Source organism: Lactuca serriola, chromosome 9, assembly GCF_051521515.1.
Source record: "Lactuca serriola cultivar US96UC23 chromosome 9, Lser_US96UC23_V15, whole genome shotgun sequence".
NCBI classification, from domain to species: Eukaryota; Viridiplantae; Streptophyta; class Magnoliopsida; order Asterales; family Asteraceae; genus Lactuca; species Lactuca serriola.
Genome location: NC_136416.1, coordinates 47,455,756 through 47,475,562, shown reverse-complemented (window position 1 = coordinate 47,475,562; position 19,807 = coordinate 47,455,756). Strand labels below are relative to the sequence as shown.

The 19,807-nt window shown below is 33.0% G+C and overlaps 3 protein-coding genes and 1 long non-coding RNA gene across 6 annotated transcripts; all 4 read left to right on the top strand.

Annotated features, from left to right (window-relative positions):
- The first annotated feature begins 3,946 nt into the window (after positions 1–3,946).
- On the top strand, positions 3,947–5,729 carry LOC145073005 (uncharacterized). Its single transcript, XM_079019548.1, has 3 exons — positions 3,947–4,280; positions 4,875–4,955; positions 5,043–5,729. Exons 1-3 carry the CDS (start codon positions 4,122–4,124, stop codon positions 5,361–5,363), a joined length of 561 nt encoding a protein of 186 aa, XP_078875674.1. The 5' UTR covers positions 3,947–4,121; the 3' UTR covers positions 5,364–5,729.
- Positions 5,730–9,221: 3,492 nt separating this feature from the next.
- Positions 9,222–18,882, top strand: LOC145073075 (amino acid permease 4-like). 2 transcript variants are annotated; one of them, XM_079019628.1, is made up of 6 exons: positions 9,222–9,231; positions 16,963–17,274; positions 17,358–17,451; positions 17,620–17,834; positions 17,930–18,069; positions 18,229–18,882. In XM_079019628.1, exons 1-6 carry the CDS (start codon positions 9,222–9,224, stop codon positions 18,880–18,882), a joined length of 1,425 nt encoding a protein of 474 aa, XP_078875754.1. The 2 variants fall into 2 exon arrangements, with proteins under 2 accessions (XP_078875754.1, XP_078875753.1); XM_079019627.1 differs by lacking the exon at positions 9,222–9,231 and having other exon boundaries at positions 16,929–17,274.
- LOC145074769 (uncharacterized) lies at positions 10,074–11,966 on the top strand. Of its 2 annotated transcripts, XR_013692106.1 has the most exons (3): positions 10,113–10,259; positions 10,493–11,421; positions 11,585–11,966. It is a non-coding gene; the product is annotated as an uncharacterized LOC145074769 (long non-coding RNA). The 2 variants fall into 2 exon arrangements; XR_013692105.1 differs by having other exon boundaries at positions 10,074–11,421.
- Positions 12,751–13,758, top strand: LOC145074877 (light-harvesting complex-like protein OHP2, chloroplastic). Its single transcript, XM_079021207.1, has 2 exons — positions 12,751–13,245; positions 13,557–13,758. The coding sequence occupies exons 1-2, from the start codon at positions 12,863–12,865 to the stop codon at positions 13,669–13,671; spliced, it is 498 nt and encodes a 165-aa protein (XP_078877333.1). The 5' UTR covers positions 12,751–12,862; the 3' UTR covers positions 13,672–13,758.
- Positions 18,883–19,807: the final 925 nt, after the last annotated feature.

The following is a 19,807-nucleotide window of genomic DNA, read 5'->3' as shown; positions in this document are numbered from 1 at the left end:
AATAACGTTTGGGAATTCAATATACATGCGAGTGTGCACAGACGTCTACGCACCATCTTTGGGCCCCAAAAGTGTAAAATCTTGCTTGTTGGGCCTAGCTAGCCCAATGACCTGATCTTAAGGCCCGAAGACCTTTTTTCTACGAAGTGTTGGGTTTCACCGACTTGGCACAACGTAGAGGGACTTTCAATGGCTTGTATACTACTGGTCCCCAAGGGTCCTTTGGTATTGCTAGTAAAGTCTACATTTTTTTTTGCGAGGCGGGTCGGGGACCCCTCGTACACATTTTATCCCCAACCGGCTAATAGAGTCATCGAGGCCTTCGTGTCCTCTTTCTCTTCGGATGTGGGACGACACGTAGTCAGGGCGGCTGGATAACGTGATTAGTACGGACGACGTCTTCGGGATCGTTAGTATAGCTATAAACTGGGCGTTTGTGTAATGCGGGTTTGTAGTAATTAATCATGCTCAAAAATAATCCAACGTCGCCTGGGAATGAGACTACTATTTTTGCAATGGTTTCAACGCAACTTCATGGAACTCAAAGGATTAGGAAAACATCGGGTTTTCCTAGGTTTCTCAATACATATCGGATTCGAAATGCATACAATTTTAACGAACAATTTTTTTAAGTATAGAAACAAACAAGCATACCTATGGATCTTCACAAACATTTTCGAAAGCTTTTCATTTCAGAAAATATCGGATTTTCTGGTGGTTTTCAAACGATACGAACATTGTTTTCTTCAAATACCGCTTATGAACTCACCAACATTTCATATGTTGACGTTTTTCAAAATACTTGTATTCTCAGGGAACCAGTGATACAAAGGAAATAATATTCAGTGGTGGCCTGCAGTTTATTTATGTACGAGTCGAACAACTTATTTTTGGGAATGTAATGTTTAAACAATGTATTTCATGTAAACGCTACTGGTTGTACTATATTAATGCATGGTGACGAATGTTGTTATGTTTCATATATATTCAATGTTATGGTATTCAATTGAGTCACAACAGCCCCCAGACGTTTCCGCCGTCTGGTTCGGGGGTGTGAGAAAGAATCACCTCTTAATCCATTCAAACTTATGATTTAGCACCTTAGAAGCATCTAAGTTCGAGATCTTCCAAGGAAGGTTGCTAAGGCCGAACTTTCTTCTCATTTTCCTTCCAAAACCGAAACCACACCCAAGGTGAGCTTCATACCCCCTCTTTTTCGGTTTTTATAAGTTTTTGTGGGGGAGAATACAAGCAAATGTGTAGATCTATGAGTAAATGTATGCCTTGTGTGATTTTTATGCTTATATGTATGATCTTATGTGATTTATGATGAATATGTTAGCCAAAAGAACCTAAAAACCGAGATCTACAATATGAGGAATGAAATAAACATAACTTATACCATTTCACACTAATCAAGTCTAAAAAAATAGTTTAGTTGGTTAGAATGAACATTTTTGGACTAAAAACCCATTTTTGGGCTCAAATTGTCAAAAATACAAAACTAAGGGGACCAAAACAACAAATGATAATTTATGAAGGTTGAAAAGAGTCCAAACAATTTCTAATATAAATTTTCTGAATATCAACACTTTTGAAGGGCTAAAAATGTAAATTTTGAACATAATGGGCTAAAATGGGCTTTTCGGCCCAATAAAGCCCCAATTTGCGAGATTTTTGAATTTGAGGGGCTAAAAATCCAAATTTCTGTAAAACAGGGGATTACAAGTATACTAAAACCATTTCAGAGGCCAAAAATGCTTTTCAAATTCAAAAGGGACCAAAAATGCAAAAATTTTCCATTTTGGGCCAAAATTGTAAAAGTTGCGAAAATGGGGGTTTCAACCGAGAAAATTTCATTTTTAAAGGACTTAAGCTGTTTATTCAGTAAATTTGGGCTGAAAATGTCTTTTCAACAAGTTTTGATACTAAAGTGTCAAGAAAAAATGGTTTAAGGACTAAAATGGAAATTCTTTTATATAAAGGGTTAAAAGTGTAAATTTTATCCAAGAAGGGGCATAAAAAGGTAAACTCTAATTTTAAAACAATAAATCCTTTAAGATAAAATACGAGTACCACGGCTACCGACGAAACGTAATAACTAATACACTTTCAACACCAATATCGTTACCAAACGAATTGATTCGGTCTCGAATCAATAACGAACCAAAAATCAATAAACAATCGTACTTCAATGAACACGCGAAATTTACGAGAAGTCAGTATTCAATCTTTGGGCTTGAAAGTTTCAAATCGTGCTTGTTGGGCCTAGCTAGCCCAATGACATGATCTTTAGGCCCGAAGGGAACGCGCTTACATGTTATTGGACCTTCTATGACCTAATTCCATGTAGAAGGACTTTCAATAGCCTTATTGTGTTGTTGGGCCCCAAGGGTCCTTTGGTACTGCTAGCAAAGTCGAGAAGTCAAATGCGAGTCGGGACAAGTGCCTTTCGCATTCACGATAGCCTTGAACGACTTATGGAAATAACGGGGGCTTCGTACCCTCCTTTCTCCTCGGTTGTGGGGCTATGATAAGTCATTTTCATTAATGCGTAGTACGGACGACGCCTAAGGGATCGTTGTATGTGGTAGTTATAAACTAGTCATTTTCATTAATGCGTGATTATAACGACTCACAACCCATAATTAATCCAATGTCACCTGGAATTATCGAAAACAATCGTCGTATCGGTATAACAATAAATAAGAGACGTAATTTGATGTATTAGGAAAACATCGGGTTTTCTTGGGGAGTTCAACACTTTTACCTATGTGATGTATACAAAGTCTAACAATTATTCACGTTTACAAAAATCAACAAGCATACTTATGGATCTTCACACTTTTTCTTATATACAATACTCTTTTCATAAAATATCGGATTTTCTGGGTTTTCAAACTTCACAAAAATCATTTTTGTTTCAAACATTACTTATGAACTCACCAACATTTCATATGTTGACGTTTTTCCAAAATACTTGTATTCTCAGGTAACAGGTAAATCGAAGAATATGTATCCCGTGATGTCATGATGTTTTGTTTAAATTAGTACCGAACGGTTTATGTTTTGGAAATGTAATGTTAAAACAATGTACTGAATGTAAACAATATCAGTTGTAATATTTCAATGCATGGTGATGAATGATGTTATGATTCATGTATAATCATTGTGATGGTATTCAATTAAGTCACAATAGCCCTCGGACGTTTTCGCCGTCTGGTTCAGGGGTGTGACATATATATATATATATATATATATATATATATATATATATATATATATATATATATATATATTGGTGTCATGAATAAGAAACTAATGAAAGGATTTATCTTTATAAATTATGATAGCAACTCCAACAACTTTTTTTATACAAAAATTAAAATGAATTTAAACAATCATAAACTTTAGCAACCTAATTATACATGATCCTAATTAAGTGCTTGAAAAAATTCCAAAAAATGCATTAACAATTAATAACATTTTGAATAAAACTAGATTATTAGAAACTTAAAAAAACAAAATTCACTATAGTGACACATAATTTCATATTCTTTAAAAAATGTCCACGGATTAAAAACTTTAAAAAACAAATTTCACAATAGTGACACATAATTTCATACTCTTTAAAAAATGTCCACAGATTAAAAACTTTAAAAAACAAAATTCACAATAGTGACTACATAGTGACACATAATTTCATATTCTTAAAAAATGTCCTCATGAAACATGGAAAAAATATGTTGCCAAGCTAGAACCAACTTGCACCGCCCTAATTTTTTCTGGGTCCTTCTATAATGTTCATTTTACCCCTTCACTTTTCGATATTTTCAAATTCACCCTTTCTTCCCCACCAGTTCCCAAACAAAGAACGCGTGAGACACACAAACAGGATACGTATAGATAGGTTAAGAAGGCCTGTCATCTATCTTCTCTTTCATCACCGATTCATAATTTATTCACAAGATACACAAAATCCATACGAAACGTCCATATTTCCGCTCTTCCACGATTGCTTCTCGTCGGAATCAGATTCGCTGAAATATACACGAAAGACTTGAACTAGGGTTTTGACAGGGAGGGAATTGGAACGATTATTTTGGTTTTGAATAGTAATTATGGCAAAGAAGAGAAAATCTCTTGCGACGAGTCTAGACGAAGTCGATCGGACGATGTACTCGACGTTTTGCAGTGCCGCTAACTCTCTTTCTCAGCTTTACTCTCAGGCCCTTAGCCACCAGAAGCTTTCTTTCCTATCTGGCGAACGTCATGGATTGGTATTTATAATCTCCGAATTCATTTCTAATTGTATGATGATATGTGTTGTGATCTTATTAAGTGACTTATTAAACCCTAGTTTTCTCAAATTTCATCTATGTGATTTTCATTTCCTTTCTGTTTGCGTATGCTAATCTATGTACATGTCCTCGATCTTCTCTTGAATGTGGTGATGATTTGTGATAACAAATTGATTAGGGCAGGGGTTAGGAAAAATTTAAGGTCCTTTTTCTTCAATTTAATGCTCGTAGTTAGTGCACAAACACAAAATGCACTGGGAATAGCAAGTAAGTGTTGAAATAACCTAAGATTATTAAGTCATCTCTATGGTGGTTTTTGAGCCAGGGTAAGTAGATAGTATCATAGTAGCCAAGAAGTTGTAAGAGAAAGCAAAGGTATAACAGATCACAATACCAGTGTGGTAAACAATAAAGAGAGGGAAGGTGTTTATTGATACAGAGAATACATAGTATGCAGTGCTTAAAGAATTCTTCTGATTCTCTTTTTGATAAGAAAGAAAGCTTGTACGATATATTGAGGATTTTAAATATCATAATATAAGTTAATGAGAGTGCTGAATTGTTTGTGCACAGGAAAAGCTGTATCAATGGATTTCCAAGCAACATGGGGAAGGATTGAGAGTGACCTCTGATGACATACTAGCCTATATCCAGGTTTCCATTTCATATTTAGTAGTTGGGAATATTTCTCACTTATAATTTATAATTCAAAGTCTAAGTTATGTTGATGTTAATTTACAGGCTGAGCTGGAATCATATGTGGAAGAGCCATCAATGACTCCAAGAACCTTACAAACACAACAACAACAACACACACAACCACAAGCAGCAGCTTCAAACCCATTTACAAATTCAAATTCTGGGTCATCTAGTGAGCAACAGTGCCAACAACAACAACAACAACCAAGAAGCTACATATTCTCAAATGCTCTCTCAAGCCCTGTTCGTCGCAGCCTTCAAAACTACCACATCTCTCAGGAAGGATACGCCAAGAATACCAACAACGAACATCACAATCCTTCTTCTTCAATGGACATGCATCCAGACTCTTCTACTCAATAATACCAATAATAATAATAATAATAATAATATATTTTCTCCTTTCTCCGTTCTCCAAATTTCAATTTCAATTCAAGAAAAGAGACCAGAGAGAGGAGGGTGTTATTGGCTTATTGCACAAGCCCAAATAGTGAACAAGCTTGGGGTTGGATTTCAGTTGCTTAAGGTAAAACCGTAAAAGGTAAGGTAGGTCTACTATTATTATCATTACTATTACTATTACTGCTATTATTACTGTTATGGGTATGGTGATTTCAAAGGAATATATTTATAGCATTGTTATGTTGCTAGTTGTGCACTGTGGATCATCTTTTCATGTTTATGTAAAAAAGTGAACCATCAGATTCAAATGTTGCTTTCTTTTTTTAATTTCGTTTTTTCCTAGTATCCTTGAATCTGTTTAATAGTCATGGGGTCCAAATCCAAGGTTTTTTTAATGGTTTAGAAAACTAGAAGTGTTGATTGAATGGTTGAGATTGAAACAAAATCAAGAGAGATATGCTAGGTTTGACTTTAAAAGTTTTTAGTTGAAATTGGGTCTTAGTTTTTTTGGGGTTTTGGAAATACATGAAGGATATGTTGTAAACAAGCATGTAAAAAATGTGTGAAATTTTTGTTTAAACAAAGTTGTGAGTAAATATATAGAAACTAAACAAGTGTGTACAAAATGTGTTAAAACGAAGTTGTAGTAGTAGGTTATAATGATTTAATGTAAACATTGAAACAAGTTGGATTTGAAAAGCGAAAAAGGTTGGGTTAACATGAAAACTTGTAGCAGGTTAAGCAGAATCAATTTAAAAGACCTTAGAAAGCTAAAAAATATATATATAATCCTTTATCATTACTAGATTGCTTTACATATAAGATATTGGTATCAAGCTTTTTAGATTTTCAAAGAACCTATGGTTCTCATGGAGTCTTGTTAAGGCCAAAGATCGATTTCAAGCTCAATGACTAAGAAAATGGCTGATAGAGAGTCAATCCAATTTTCAAATATTTAGAAATATCTTTACTATAATTTGAAAGAAATCAAAACTTTACGATCTCTCTCAACTCCAGAACCGTGAAAAATCAACATGCCAAAAATGTTCGGCGCACCATAACTTAACAAAATATAACATGATATCATAAAAAATTTCAAGTAACAGAAAACCTATAAACCATATATTTTGAAGAGTACTATGAAATGTAGTTGATGGAGAGAGTTCATCGATAGTTTCAACGTGAGGATTATTGTCGTTCAATTGACCTTGTGATTCTAGGGCCGTTGCCGCTTATGACTAAGATCACCAACAACAATGCATGATTTACTAAAATAATTGAATGGAGTTGAATGTTTAGTGGACACTTAATGGATTAAATCCAATCATACTGGGATGAGAAGTTGTCATTTAGTTAATTTGAGGTTTAGTGACTATTAAACTTTTTAATGGGAAAAACAACTTTTTTAAACTTCTATTGAAATTTGTAAATTTCAATGTACTATAGGAATTAATAGTAAAATAGTAAAATTGTATGAAAAATAATAGTAGAATGGTAAAATTGTATATACCGATTAAATAAAATTCAACTTAGTAAAATTCAATTTAATAAAATTCAACTTAGTAAAATAGTAAAATTGTATATATGGTATAATAAAATTTTACTTGTTAAAATTCAACTTAATAGTAAAATTGTATGAAAAATAAAATACTAATGTATCAATTTATTAAACTTAATAAAGTTAACTGTCTTTTAGATGCTATTTATGATTAGCAGACAAACATAAAATTCATCTTTTTGAATAACATTCTAAGGGTTTGGCATGTATTGCCACATGCTTATTGTAAACGTTTTAAAACAAGTTATGCATGTAAATATTAAAACTCCCATGCACATTTATTTAATTATATAAGAAATAAATACAAAATTGTTGATGTCGACTACTATCACAATATATATATATATATATATATATATATATATATATATATATATATATATATATATATATATATATATATATATATATATATATATATATATATATATATATATATATATTATGGATATGTAAAAGATTGAGTTTTTTTATACGTAATAAATGGTATATTTTAGAAAATATAAAAAAAAACCCAATAAACTTGTTGAAATATCAATTTGAAATAACATTTAAAAAGGGGCAAATGTCATATTAGCCCATCAAACTTATCGTGTTTGTTTTAAAAGGTCATCTAACTTACTTTTTTTATACATTAAGGGAATGGACTCTCATTTAATCTGTTAAAAAGGTCACTTAACCCACTATAACAAGTTTTAATCTCATTGTAGCATCATCTCCTCCAACCTCCTCTCTGTTGTTATATGTGTCCTCCATTGCAAGTCACAAAATAGAAGAAAATGGATGTAACATCCCTCTCTGGCACATATCACAATATTGTCCGCTTTGGGCCACTCGGCACGAGGACTTCCCAGGGGGTCACCCATCCTGGTACTACTCCCGCTCGAGCACGCTTAACTGCAGAGGATCAGATCTAACCCACATCGGTTGGGAAGGAGAACTAAGCATTCCTTATAAGGGGTGTGGATACCTTCCCTATCACAACGTGTTTTAAAGCCGTGAGGGCAGCAGATCCCATAAGAACTCTGCAGTTAAGCGTCTGATCCCACATCGACTTGGAAGGAGAACGAAACATTTCCTTATAAAGGGGTGTGGATACCTTCCTTGTCACAACGCGTTTTAAAGCCGTGAGGGCAGCAGATCCCATAAGAACTCTGCAGTTAAGCGTGCTCGGGCAGGAGTAGTACCAGGATGGGTGACCCCCTGGGAAGTCCTCGTGCCGAGTGGCCCAAAGCGGACAATATTGTGATACGTGCCAGAGAGGGATGTTACAATGGATAACACTCCTAATCTAACCAAATGATATTCTTCAGATAATGCCCATTTGGTGTTAATCTTGAATACTTAAACACCAAAGAAACCACAATTACAGATGGGTTCATCTTGAATACTTAAACGGTGGAGGTATAATGCCCATTTGGTGTTAATCTTGAATACTTAAACACCATAGAAACCACAATTACAGATGGGTTCATCTTGAATACTTAAACGGTGGAGGTGTGGTGGTTTGATGACGACAATAGCAATTTAAGTAATGAAGTTGAGAAAGTGAAACCTTTGTCAAGAAAAGGAAACAGAATCAAAGATGAATCCAACAATGGATTTAAAGAAATTAAAGGGGAAACCATAGATGAAGAAGATGAAGAAGCTTTAAAGATGCGATTTAGATGTATGCATATACTCCTTCAAGAAAAGACATCAAACTCCATGAATCAATCTGCAACAAGGTAGTTGAAGTTGTGTACACAAGCCTCATATGCATCTTCTTCCACTGTGAAGAACAAATCATACCCAAATTCCAGATGTAACATTGTGCAACGATTTCAAACCCAAATTCCTCCTCCCATGACCACCGCCAACCTCCCAAGCCCTTGCTGAATCGCTGGAACCCAAACCCAAATCCTAAATCATTGAATGAAAACCCTAAATATCTCAATCGCCCAACCCAACCCCTAAAGATTTTACTTATCTTCTTTTGCTTCATGTTCTGGACTGTTGAATCCACATATCGAGTTTGATTTTGACTCCACATGTTCATGCAGTCAGCCTACCAAGATCAAAAAGAAATGTATCAAACCTTGGATGCTACGAAATATGGGTGACCCGATTTGGATCAAAGGGGTGGCTATAGGAATCACCATTCGACAATTTGGATGGAGAAGTTAAGGAAGAATAGGAGGGAACACGATGATCTATTTGATCTGAAAATGAAAAGAACTAGTTGAGCTGATCAAGAAGGGTAAATATGGAAGTATACTTCAATGGAGGGTAGTTGATGGTCAAACAATGGTCAGGACACACATTTTACAGGCTTACCCGGTATAAGGTCATATAATGATATTTTAAAACAGAAAAATGAGAGTTCATTCCCTTAATATACCAAAAAAAAAAAAACTAGGTGACCTTTTAAAATAAACACGACAAGTTCGATATGCTAATATGACATTTGTTCTTTAAAAAAGTTAGTTTACAAATCAAACTTTACGAGCTCAAAAATCATTACGGCTGGTTATTGTTATTATATTTAATTATATTGTTAGTCAAATAGATAATGTATCCATTTTGAGAACTCTATTTCTAAAATAAGTTTCTTTGAAGAAAACAAAGATGTCTATTTGAATTTTTTATAATATTAAGCCTAGTAATTTTATTGTTTAATTTGTTGTGAAACTTTGATAGGTAAATGGGTTTGACCGATTATAAATATTGACATTTCACATTTGTTGGCATATTTTTCTATTAATTTATTTGATGTTTTATATGTTATAGATTGATTATAAGTTTATAATTAAATAATATACCGCTTACTCAAAATATAATTTGACTTGTTGAATATTAACTTTGAAAGAATGTTTCTTTTACAAGTAGACCTTCCTAATCATTAACCGTAACTGATTATTTATTACATTATTTAGTTAAAGTTAAGGAGGAGGATACCCTTAAATGACAAGTATTCTAATTTCTCTTAATTTGAATGTATGATACTTTTTTTTGGTTTAATATATCCCATTGATGTATTATGCGACAATTTGACATACATTTATGTTCTACATTATTACTTGAAAAAAAAAGAAGACAAAAATTTACGTTTTATTATTCAGTCAGTAAAAATTCACTGATCGACAGCTCTTGGTCCGTACATATATATACAGACACGAAAGAGAAGTGAATACAATAGCGCAGTTTTCTTTGTTTCAGAGGATTCTCCGGCAATCGGAGGCAAATGGAATATTATCTCCGACGAGAAGGCGCCGACATATGAGCTGAGTAAAATTTACTCCATTGCTACTCTCGGATCCGTGAGTCCTAATCTTCCGTCCACCCTATCTATAAATTCGTTTTCAGTTTTCCGAATCACGAGTTTCGTTGTACTTTTTCACTTTAAATCAATTAGGATCTTCGGTTTTCCTACCAATTAATGGATGTGATTTGAATTGTTCCTTTTGTTAATTAGCTCTGTTGAATCCGATTCCATGTTTTAGATCGCAATTTCATCGAATCTTCAGGATTTAATTTTTGATTTTTTCTCCAGAGGTTCATAACTTCATATCACGGAATTTGATCTTACTGCCATTTCGATTTCGAAGATCAAAAACCTCCTAATCTGCTTTTGACCATAGATTCATTGCTTTGACTGGTATTGACCTTTTGTAAAGCATTTCAAACAGCTTTGAAAAGAAACACCAACAATCATTCAGTTGAAAATTTTCAATCGAATCTGCTGTGTTGCCGGAGTTTTTGACTTAACTTTCACAAGGATATAAGGATCTCGAAATTCGAATTTGATAAAGTTCCGTTTTCCTTTTCCGCATCAAAACTTTGTTGACTTTCATGAAGTTGTTTGAGTTCTTTCATACCAGTATATACAGAAGTTCACATGATGAGTAGAACTGATGCTACCGATAGTGAGTTGTTCTTCATTCTTTCAACTATAGTAATGGTTTGAACCTTCTTCTACAATTGATCTGGAAAGAGAAGAGGAAGAAGAAGAAGAAGCTCATGAGAGTTTCCCCCATTGAATCACTACCAGTTGGTGGACATAAAACCAGACCCTGACCTCCAACTGGCTTCAACAAAGAGCCATCTTGTCCATGGCTGCACCTCCTTTATTTGCTTTGGTCGTGCAGCCACAGGACTTGAGAGTAGTCCATCTCACCTGAAACTAGACCCTTCCCTCCACCCACAACCACAACCACAACCACAGGATGATCTTAAACATTCTCCTGATTCTGAAAAGGTCACCAAAACTTGTACCTCTGATCTTGATCTTGATAATTTTGAAAACAAAAATGGAGATGCTTTAAAGAGCAGCTTGAAGAGACCAAAAACAAGTGTTATTGCTTCTGTTGATGTTAATGGGGGCGAATGCAAAAACGAGTGTGGTGATACAGAAACAAGAAAAGTGCAATGGACAGATGTGTTTGGGGGAGAGCTATTTGAAATTCGTGAATTTGAGCCAAGGTACACGAATTTAGATTTTTATGTATATGTAAAATTCAAGTAATTACATTGTAGCAACAAATATTTGATCTTATGAGTGAATATTTTATGTTATAATTGCTTGATCTTCATATTGTTTTCTTTGATGTTCTTCTTTGATTCACATTTCTGCTCATTACTGTAGTGAACACGATGGCTCAGATGATGAATCTAACTGGAATGAAGGAACATGCACGTGCATGATAATGTAATTTGTACTCCACCACCACCACCACCACCACAATCAACAGCATCACCGCCAATACTGCCGCCACTCACATATCTACATCTGTCTATATATCATTACTTATGGAGTTCAGTTTTGTTTATTTAAGGGCTTTCCCTTTTGTTTATGTCCTTATAGGCAGTTGTGTTCTTTGTTTCAAAATAATGTACTGTTTGATTTCCATATTTTATTTTATTTTTATGTTAATTTGAGAGTAGGTTTTTGTTTTCTATTAGTTTTTATGTAATGGGAATTTTGAGAAAGTTTATATTTATGTAGCAGTTAATGTTGTTGGTTACAAGTCCTGTTCCTAACATGTGTATGTTTGGTTTTGTGAGCTTTTAAATTTTAAGAAAAAACTCAGATTAAAGAAGAAGAAAAGTTTGGGAGTATGATTATTCTAAACAAAAATCTAATAATCCAAAAGTTTCTTAAAAAATCTTTTGAAAGCTTTTAGATTTTATGTTATTTTATACATTTCCAAAAGCTTAAATGTATTTTATATATTATGTTTTTTTTATAGCTTTCACCTTCTAGCTGCGATCTAGTTTTGCCAAAAATACTCAATATTTTAGTTTTCAAGACTTCAATTTGGTTTATTTATCCAACAAGTTTTTGGTTATTTATGATAAAAAGATATTTGTGGTCGAAAGTTAAAAATAATATTATATTTTATGTAAGACACCGAAAATACATTATCAAAATGACAAAAAATGATACATGCTTCTATTATGCATAGAAACCAAAAAGAATATGTTGTTATTATACATATTTTATGTGATTCATATGATTAGAGTAATTGTGCTAATACACGAATGAATTAGAGAGATTTAATTAGATTTATAGTATATAACTATCATACACATTTTCTGCTTTGAGTTAAAATGTACATAACGATTTATTTATAAGAACAACATTCGACTTACAACGGTTTACATGCAATTTATAAATAAAAAATATTCCACTATCATTGTTAAAAAAATCATTTTTAAATATATATTCATGAGACTTTTTGGTTTTTTTTTAGGATAATAGTTTATCTAAAAAAGAAAAGACTTGTCAAATGTCAATCTTAGAAAACTTGGCCACATCTTATCCGCAAAACACTAGTGATTCTAACAAGTACACCTTCCACAACCCCCCTTCCCTTTTCATGACCAAAAACAAAACCCTAAATTCATTCACAAGATTCAGAAAATGTCGGTAGCTTCAATCCAATGCATCAGAATATCAAATTCGTCATCAAACGCACATACTTTTAGATTCTCTACAACCAAGCCTACAATAGTTACTATACGCAGCGCTCAAGCCGATGGCCCTTTGCGAAGACCTTCCATTGCTACTCCGCCTGTAAGACCTTCCATTCCTCCGTCTCCATCTCCGAATCCACCACCGCCTCCTTCAGCTCCGGCGAAGTCTTTGGCGGAAGCAGCGGCGGTTGGTCAGAATGTAATAACGATGGAGTTCCAGAGGCAGAGGGCGAAAGAGCTTCAGGAGTATTTTAAGCAGAAGAAGCTTGAAGAGGCTAATCAAGGGCCTTTCTTCGGTTTTATTGCCAAAAATGAAATTTCAAATGGCAGGTTTGTTTCATCTCCTCTTAATTTTACCTCCAAATAAATAAAATAATGATTTTAATTTTATATGTTACAGTCTGTTTTTATTATATATATATTAAGTGCTCAATGAGTTGACTATAAATTGTTTCTTTGTTACTTAATCTGAATAGAATGAGTAAATGACTTCATCTGGAGATATATCGTTACCCATTCAGTTACATTATACACACCATTCAGTTAGCCTATGCATACAGAACTTAATGATCTTGTATAGTAATTTAACAAAGATAATGATATTTTTAATTTTGGTTTTTAATTATTTTTTGATAAATTAGATGGGCAATGTTTGGATTTGCTGTGGGGATGTTAACGGAATATGCAACTGGATCGGACTTTGTTGATCAAGTAAAGATACTACTCTCCAACTTTGGCATTGTAGATTTGGAATAAATATATACATAACATATTTATATTTTTGTTGTAATATATGTTAACTTTTTACATTATTGTTTCATTAAATTTTACAAGATTGAAACATTGATTTTTCTTTCAAGTAAATTGTGATGGAATGGAAGTCTATATAAAAATTTTCAATGTCAGAAAACAATGGGGTAAATGAAGCAACTATTAATCGTATATAAAAATACTTGTAAAGTTGTAATTTCTAAATCATATATACCAACAAAATTCTATTCAAGGGTTGAGTTTGGATTTAATTCGATAAAAGGGTTTATGTCTGTTCTCCTTATCTGTTTAAGTATTTATTTATATTTAGATGCTTAAATAAGCTTAATCTTGTTGGACATTTCTCAATTGATTGGCCGATTAGATTCTATTTAATTATATTCCACTTTTCAACTTTTATTCACCAATAGATTTGTTTCTGATTGATAAATACTTTTTTCCAAATTCTATGAACTTACTGATTGATATATATATATTTTTTCCAAATTCTGTGAACTTTATAATATTTATATCTTAATAATAGATTACATTGGTTTCATGTTGGAGAATTAATATGAGCATGTTCAACAATGAGCTCTTAAACTTTTTTTAAAACTGAATAATTTATATTTCAAAAAATACTTCAACTAGAGTTTACATATTTCAAAAATAGTTTTTTGTTGTCAAATATTTTTATATTAATAAAACCTACAATTAGTAGAGTAGTTTACATTAACCTATATATCAATATTTTTTTGTAGAGTAGTTTATGTTAGTGTATTCTACATCGGTGCGATACGGACTTATATGTGGTAATAATCTTTTTTTTTTAAATGGAGAGCAAGAAAATATATTAACAAAAAAAAAGACATATACGCTCAAGTCAAATTACATCAGAAGTTTGAAACAGAAGACATAGACAAATCCGGCCAATGTAAAGTACAAAATTTAGACCTAAGCTTTTAAGAATCATAATAATCATATGATGCAAATTTTAGACGTTTTTCCTTCTTAAGAGAGTCATGTAGCAATAATGACTATAAAGATGGTTACCTTTTTTTTTAAAAAAAAAAAAAGATGGTTACCTTTATCCGCTAATGTCATGTGTATGTTGGTTTAATATATTTACGGTAAATTAATGATCTATTTATTTAAAAAAATTTTGTTTTATTAACATTTGTGAAGTTCGGACCATAAAATCTTCAAGAAGATTCGAAGCAAATCCTCTAAATTGGCGGAGAGTATGTTCAAGTTTGGTTGGGTTAAACATATAGAGAATTTTGGGATTTGTAAATGTGTTCTCCTTTCATTATTTTGTAACTTTTTTTCTCCTCTTTTTTGCCTTCCCTTGCCTTCTACTTTATAGGAAACGGCGTTATAAAATTCTGCCGTTACAAACAAAAAAAAAAACTTTTGGGAAGTTCGATATATTATGAAAATGAAGTTGTAAAATTGTATGTAGTACAATGCATTTTGTATTCTCAATATCATTTAACTAAATTAAAAGGCTCAAGTCCTCTCGATACTAAATTGGATTTTTCGTTATGTTATTGGTCCTATTAAAATAAAATAAAAAACCATGAAAATTAGATTAATAATTATTAGAGCAGTAAAAAAAGTTCTATCTCAAAACTTAGTAAATTTACAAATCGAAAAAGCTTTGAAATGAAAAAAATTCTAACAACAATATTTTTTTTTTACTTTAGCAAACTATTAATACACATAACAAACATGAATTGAGAGGGCTTGATCTTAAACAGATCCATTTAATTAACGTGTTGTGTCGAGGGACTGTGTAGTTTAGGATAATGTAAAAACTAAAAATAGAATCTTGACCTAGATGGTTAAGTTGATTTCACATTACAAACAACTCAACCCAAATATTTTTTGTACGTTGGTTTGGTTTTAGATCTTTCTAGTTTATTTAAAATTTTTCAAAAACTTACATATGAATAAACGATTGTCGAATTGAAATTTTCAACACTAACCTTACACGTAGAGATGGCAACGGGGGCGGGGAACACAGGAGACCCCAATCTCCATCCCCATCCCCGAATCCTCAATCCAATCCCCATCCTCATCCTCATTCCCATCGGGGAATACGAATAAACCCCTATCCCCACCCCCAATGGGGACTGGGGATCCCCAACGGGGATTTATTTTTCTCTTCTAATATGCAAATTTTTATGTAAAAAAAACTCTAATGTTCAATTTTACTAGCATAAGTTTAAAGATTTTATAAAATATATAAGTACTCATAAATTGCATAAAAAATATAAATAAATTTTCTACCAAATTTAAATACATACATAACAAATCAAGTAGAAAAAAATTATCAGATTAATATTTTAGGTAAAATAGGTCAACCAAAGAGGAAAAAGAAATATACACGAGTTTAAATTAGATAAAAGAAAAAGTAAAAATATAATATCAACCAAGTAATTACTAATGAGTTAGGTTACTTAGATCAAATTTTATGTATTATAAATTATACTATAAATATATATTCTGTATTATTTTTATATATGAATATATGTCGGGGGCGGGTCTAGGATCGGGGATTAAGAGTATCCCCATCCCCATCCCCATCCCCACTTTTTTTATTCGGGGATTCCCCATCCCCGTCCTCATCCCCAGTCAATTTGGGGATTCCCCAGTCAAAACGGGTGCTGGTTTTGGGTTTTCCGTTGGGTATGAGGTTTTTTGTCATCCCTACTTACACGTTTAATTTCCGTGTTATGTGATATCAACTCGTTTAATTAAGCATGTTGAAATATCTTATCCAAGCTTGTTTCATAACATGTTATTTTTTGTCACCTCTAATAATCTAAGAGTTTCTCTTATGTCAATTTTTACTAACTTTATCATTTTTTCTTTTATGAAACCTAACTTCATACATATAAGTTTATAAATGTACGTGCTATTAATTAAGGATTTGAATTTAATAAAATAAAACTAATATTCGTGAATTCCATAAAAAGGTAGTCACTAAATTTAAGTTCAAGTATTTTGGTAATTTATGCTCTCCATTTGGCATGTAGCTTGCATTGTCTCTCACGTCCCCAACACCAGAGACTACATATACCCCTCCTTCCCTCCTCTAAACTTCATCACCAGAATCTCAAAACAGATTCAGATTCACAACAAAAAGCAACTCAAAGTCAAAATACACACTTTCATTCCACATTTTATCCATAAAAAATCCAAACGCTTAATTCTCTGTGAATCTTCTTCATTATTTCATACCAGAAATCAAAATCAAAATGGATGAAAAAATCGCATCAAACTACCAACAAGGCTTTGAAGTCTCCGGCGACTTCGCCTCCGAGGACCCCTCCAAATTCTTAGACGACGACGGCCGTCCCAAAAGGACAGGGACTCTTGTAAGTGCCAGTGCACATATCATCACGGCGGTGATAGGCTCCGGCGTGCTGGCATTGGCATGGGCGACTGCGCAGCTGGGTTGGGTCGCCGGACCCACCGTCCTCTTTCTCTTTTCCTTCGTAACTTACTACTGCTCTTGTCTTCTCGCGTCGTGTTATCGCACCGGCGACCCCGTCACCGGAAAACGAAACTATACATACAGTGAAGCTGTCAGAGCGAATCTTGGTACACTAATCGATTAAAACCAGTTAATTACTGCTTCAAAACCAAATTCTGAATATAAATTTGGGATTATTTTCATTTTTCAGGTGGGTTTAAGTTTAAAATTTGTGGGTTCATTCAGTACTTCAATCTTACCGGAACTACAATCGGATACACCATTGCAGCTTCCATCAGCATGATGTGAGTGGATACATGAACTATATATATATATATATATATATATATATATATATATATATATATATATATATATATATATATATATATATATATATATATATATATAACCATATTTTCATTAAGCTTTGAAAAATGTTAATCTTTTTGTTGAATGATTTATGTAAAAAGGGCGATAAAAAGATCAAGTTGTTTCCATGAGAAAGGCCATGATAGTTCATGTGGAATAAATGGGACTCCATTTATGGTATTGTTTGGAGCTGTTGAAATCCTTCTCTCTCAAATCCCAAACTTCCACGAGATTTCATGGCTTTCCATGGTGGCCGCCGTCATGTCCTTCACTTACTCCGCCATTGGTCTTGGCCTCGGAATCGCCAAATTCGCCGGTATGTTACGTTCTTTTATATTTTATTTTATTTTTCACTTCATATATATAAAATAATGAATTTGATATTTATGTATTTTAATGTTTAACCACTAGATAATGGAAAAATCAAGGGAAGTCTAGGTGGTATAAGTGTTGGGGAAGTGACTCAAACACAAAAAATATGGAGGAGTTTCCAAGCATTTGGAGCTATTGCTTTTGCATATTCTTATTCCACTGTTCTTATTGAAATTCAGGTGATTAATATATGAACAATTATATATAATAAACTGTATAATTTTATATCTAAACTAATATAGATATAAAATTTTGTATATTGGAGTGTTACATCCGCTAAAAAAGAAAAAATTTAGGACTTCACATATCTGAAAATTTTGTATAATTAATACACACAGGATACAATCAAATCCCCACCAGCGGAACAAAAAACAATGAAGAGGGCAGCTTTGATAAGTGTAATAACAACAACCATTTTCTATATGCTTTGTGGATGCTTCGGGTACGCGGCTTTTGGAGACCACGCTCCGGGAAACCTTCTAACCGGGTTTGGTTTCTATGACCCGTTTTGGCTCGTTGACATTGCAAATGTAGCCATCATAGTTCACCTTGTTGGTGCCTACCAAGTTTTTGCACAACCCATATTTGCATTTGTTGAAAAAACCGCTAGGGAATATTTTCCCGAAAGTGAATTCATCACAAAGGATATACACATTCCAATTCCGGGATCCAAACCCTACAAACTCAACTTATTCCGGTTGATATGGAGGAGCATGTTTGTGTGTATGACCACCATGATTGCTATGTTGATGCCGTTTTTTGAAGATGTTGTTGGGATTCTTGGAGCTTGTGGGTTTTGGCCACTAACGGTTTATTTTCCAATTGAAATGTATATTACTCAAAAGAAGATACCTAAATGGAGTAGTAAATGGATTGCTCTTCAAACGTTGAGTGTTGTTTGCCTAACTATTTCGGTTTGTGCGGCTGCGGGTTCCATTGTTGGAGTGATTAATGATCTCAAGGTTTATAAACCCTTCAAGACCATGCATTGATTGAGATTTCGAATTGGTGTATGCATCAATGGATAAACAACAAAAGTTTGGACGAGTAAAAAGATGGTTTTTATTTGGCGAAAAATAATAAGATTCTTGAGAAAAAGAGAGATAAATGATGATTCTAATTTTTGTTGTTCAGAAGACAATCCTAATAAACAAAAAGGGGTTTGTCATTTTAGTTTGTACTTTTCGAATTTTGTTAACATGTAATAATGTATCTATGTATTGGAATCAAATAAGTCGGGTGTATATTTGTTTTAGTCGTTTGATATTTGTCGTTTTTATTATTTTTTTAATCGTTATGGTTGTACTGTTTTGAAATAATAGTAAAACAGATTAATTTAATCATATTTACCATTTATAAATTTAATCAAAAATTAAGGATGGACCAAAATAACCATTATTTTAGCAGAGGGTGACCAACGAAATCTTGTGATTTTTCTAATAAAATAATTTTTTCCGGCTAAAACAAATTCATAAGCTCAGAGGGAGTGATATCACTCCTAACACATTGTCACATATTTTTTTTTGCCTTACAACCTCAGTGACATTTTTTTCTTTAGTATTTCATAAAAAGTTATAGCACCCCTAGCATGTTAAAAAAAATTAAATAAAAAATAGGGTCAAAATGTAATTAAATGATAGTCAAAATCCAACAACCAATCCCAAGCTTTTACACATTTCTCTCTCTTCTCGTTGTCTTCTTAAGCATCCACAATGCATTGAACTCTATAGAGTTTAATGGAGTGTCATATCATCATTTACCATTCCATACAACTCTATTCATTTTTATCCCACGATGCATTAAACGCTACAAGTTCAATGGAACATATTAAAAAATATTTATTTAACGATTTAAATACTTTCTTTTTTTCCCATTGAAGAGTTCAATGGCCATTGAACTCCAACTCCATTGAATGTC

What these genes read in the sequence shown, in the direction of transcription:
- LOC145073005 (XM_079019548.1), top strand. Translation starts at nt 4,122, where the DNA reads ATGGCAAAGAAGAGAAAATCTCTTGCGACGAGTCTAGACGAAGTCGAT. An exon ending in CTGGCGAACGTCATGGATTG is followed by an intron (nt 4,281 to 4,874) that starts GTATTTATAATC and finishes GTTTGTGCACAG; the next exon opens with GAAAAGCTGTATCAATGGAT. An exon ending in ACATACTAGCCTATATCCAG is followed by an intron (nt 4,956 to 5,042) that starts GTTTCCATTTCA and finishes GTTAATTTACAG; the next exon opens with GCTGAGCTGGAATCATATGT.
- LOC145074877 (XM_079021207.1), top strand. Translation starts at nt 12,863, where the DNA reads ATGTCGGTAGCTTCAATCCAATGCATCAGAATATCAAATTCGTCATCA. An exon ending in AATGAAATTTCAAATGGCAG is followed by an intron (nt 13,246 to 13,556) that starts GTTTGTTTCATC and finishes TTGATAAATTAG; the next exon opens with ATGGGCAATGTTTGGATTTG.
- LOC145073075 (XM_079019627.1), top strand. Translation starts at nt 16,929, where the DNA reads ATGGATGAAAAAATCGCATCAAACTACCAACAAGGCTTTGAAGTCTCC. An exon ending in AGCTGTCAGAGCGAATCTTG is followed by an intron (nt 17,275 to 17,357) that starts GTACACTAATCG and finishes TTCATTTTTCAG; the next exon opens with GTGGGTTTAAGTTTAAAATT. An exon ending in CTGTTCTTATTGAAATTCAG is followed by an intron (nt 18,070 to 18,228) that starts GTGATTAATATA and finishes TAATACACACAG; the next exon opens with GATACAATCAAATCCCCACC.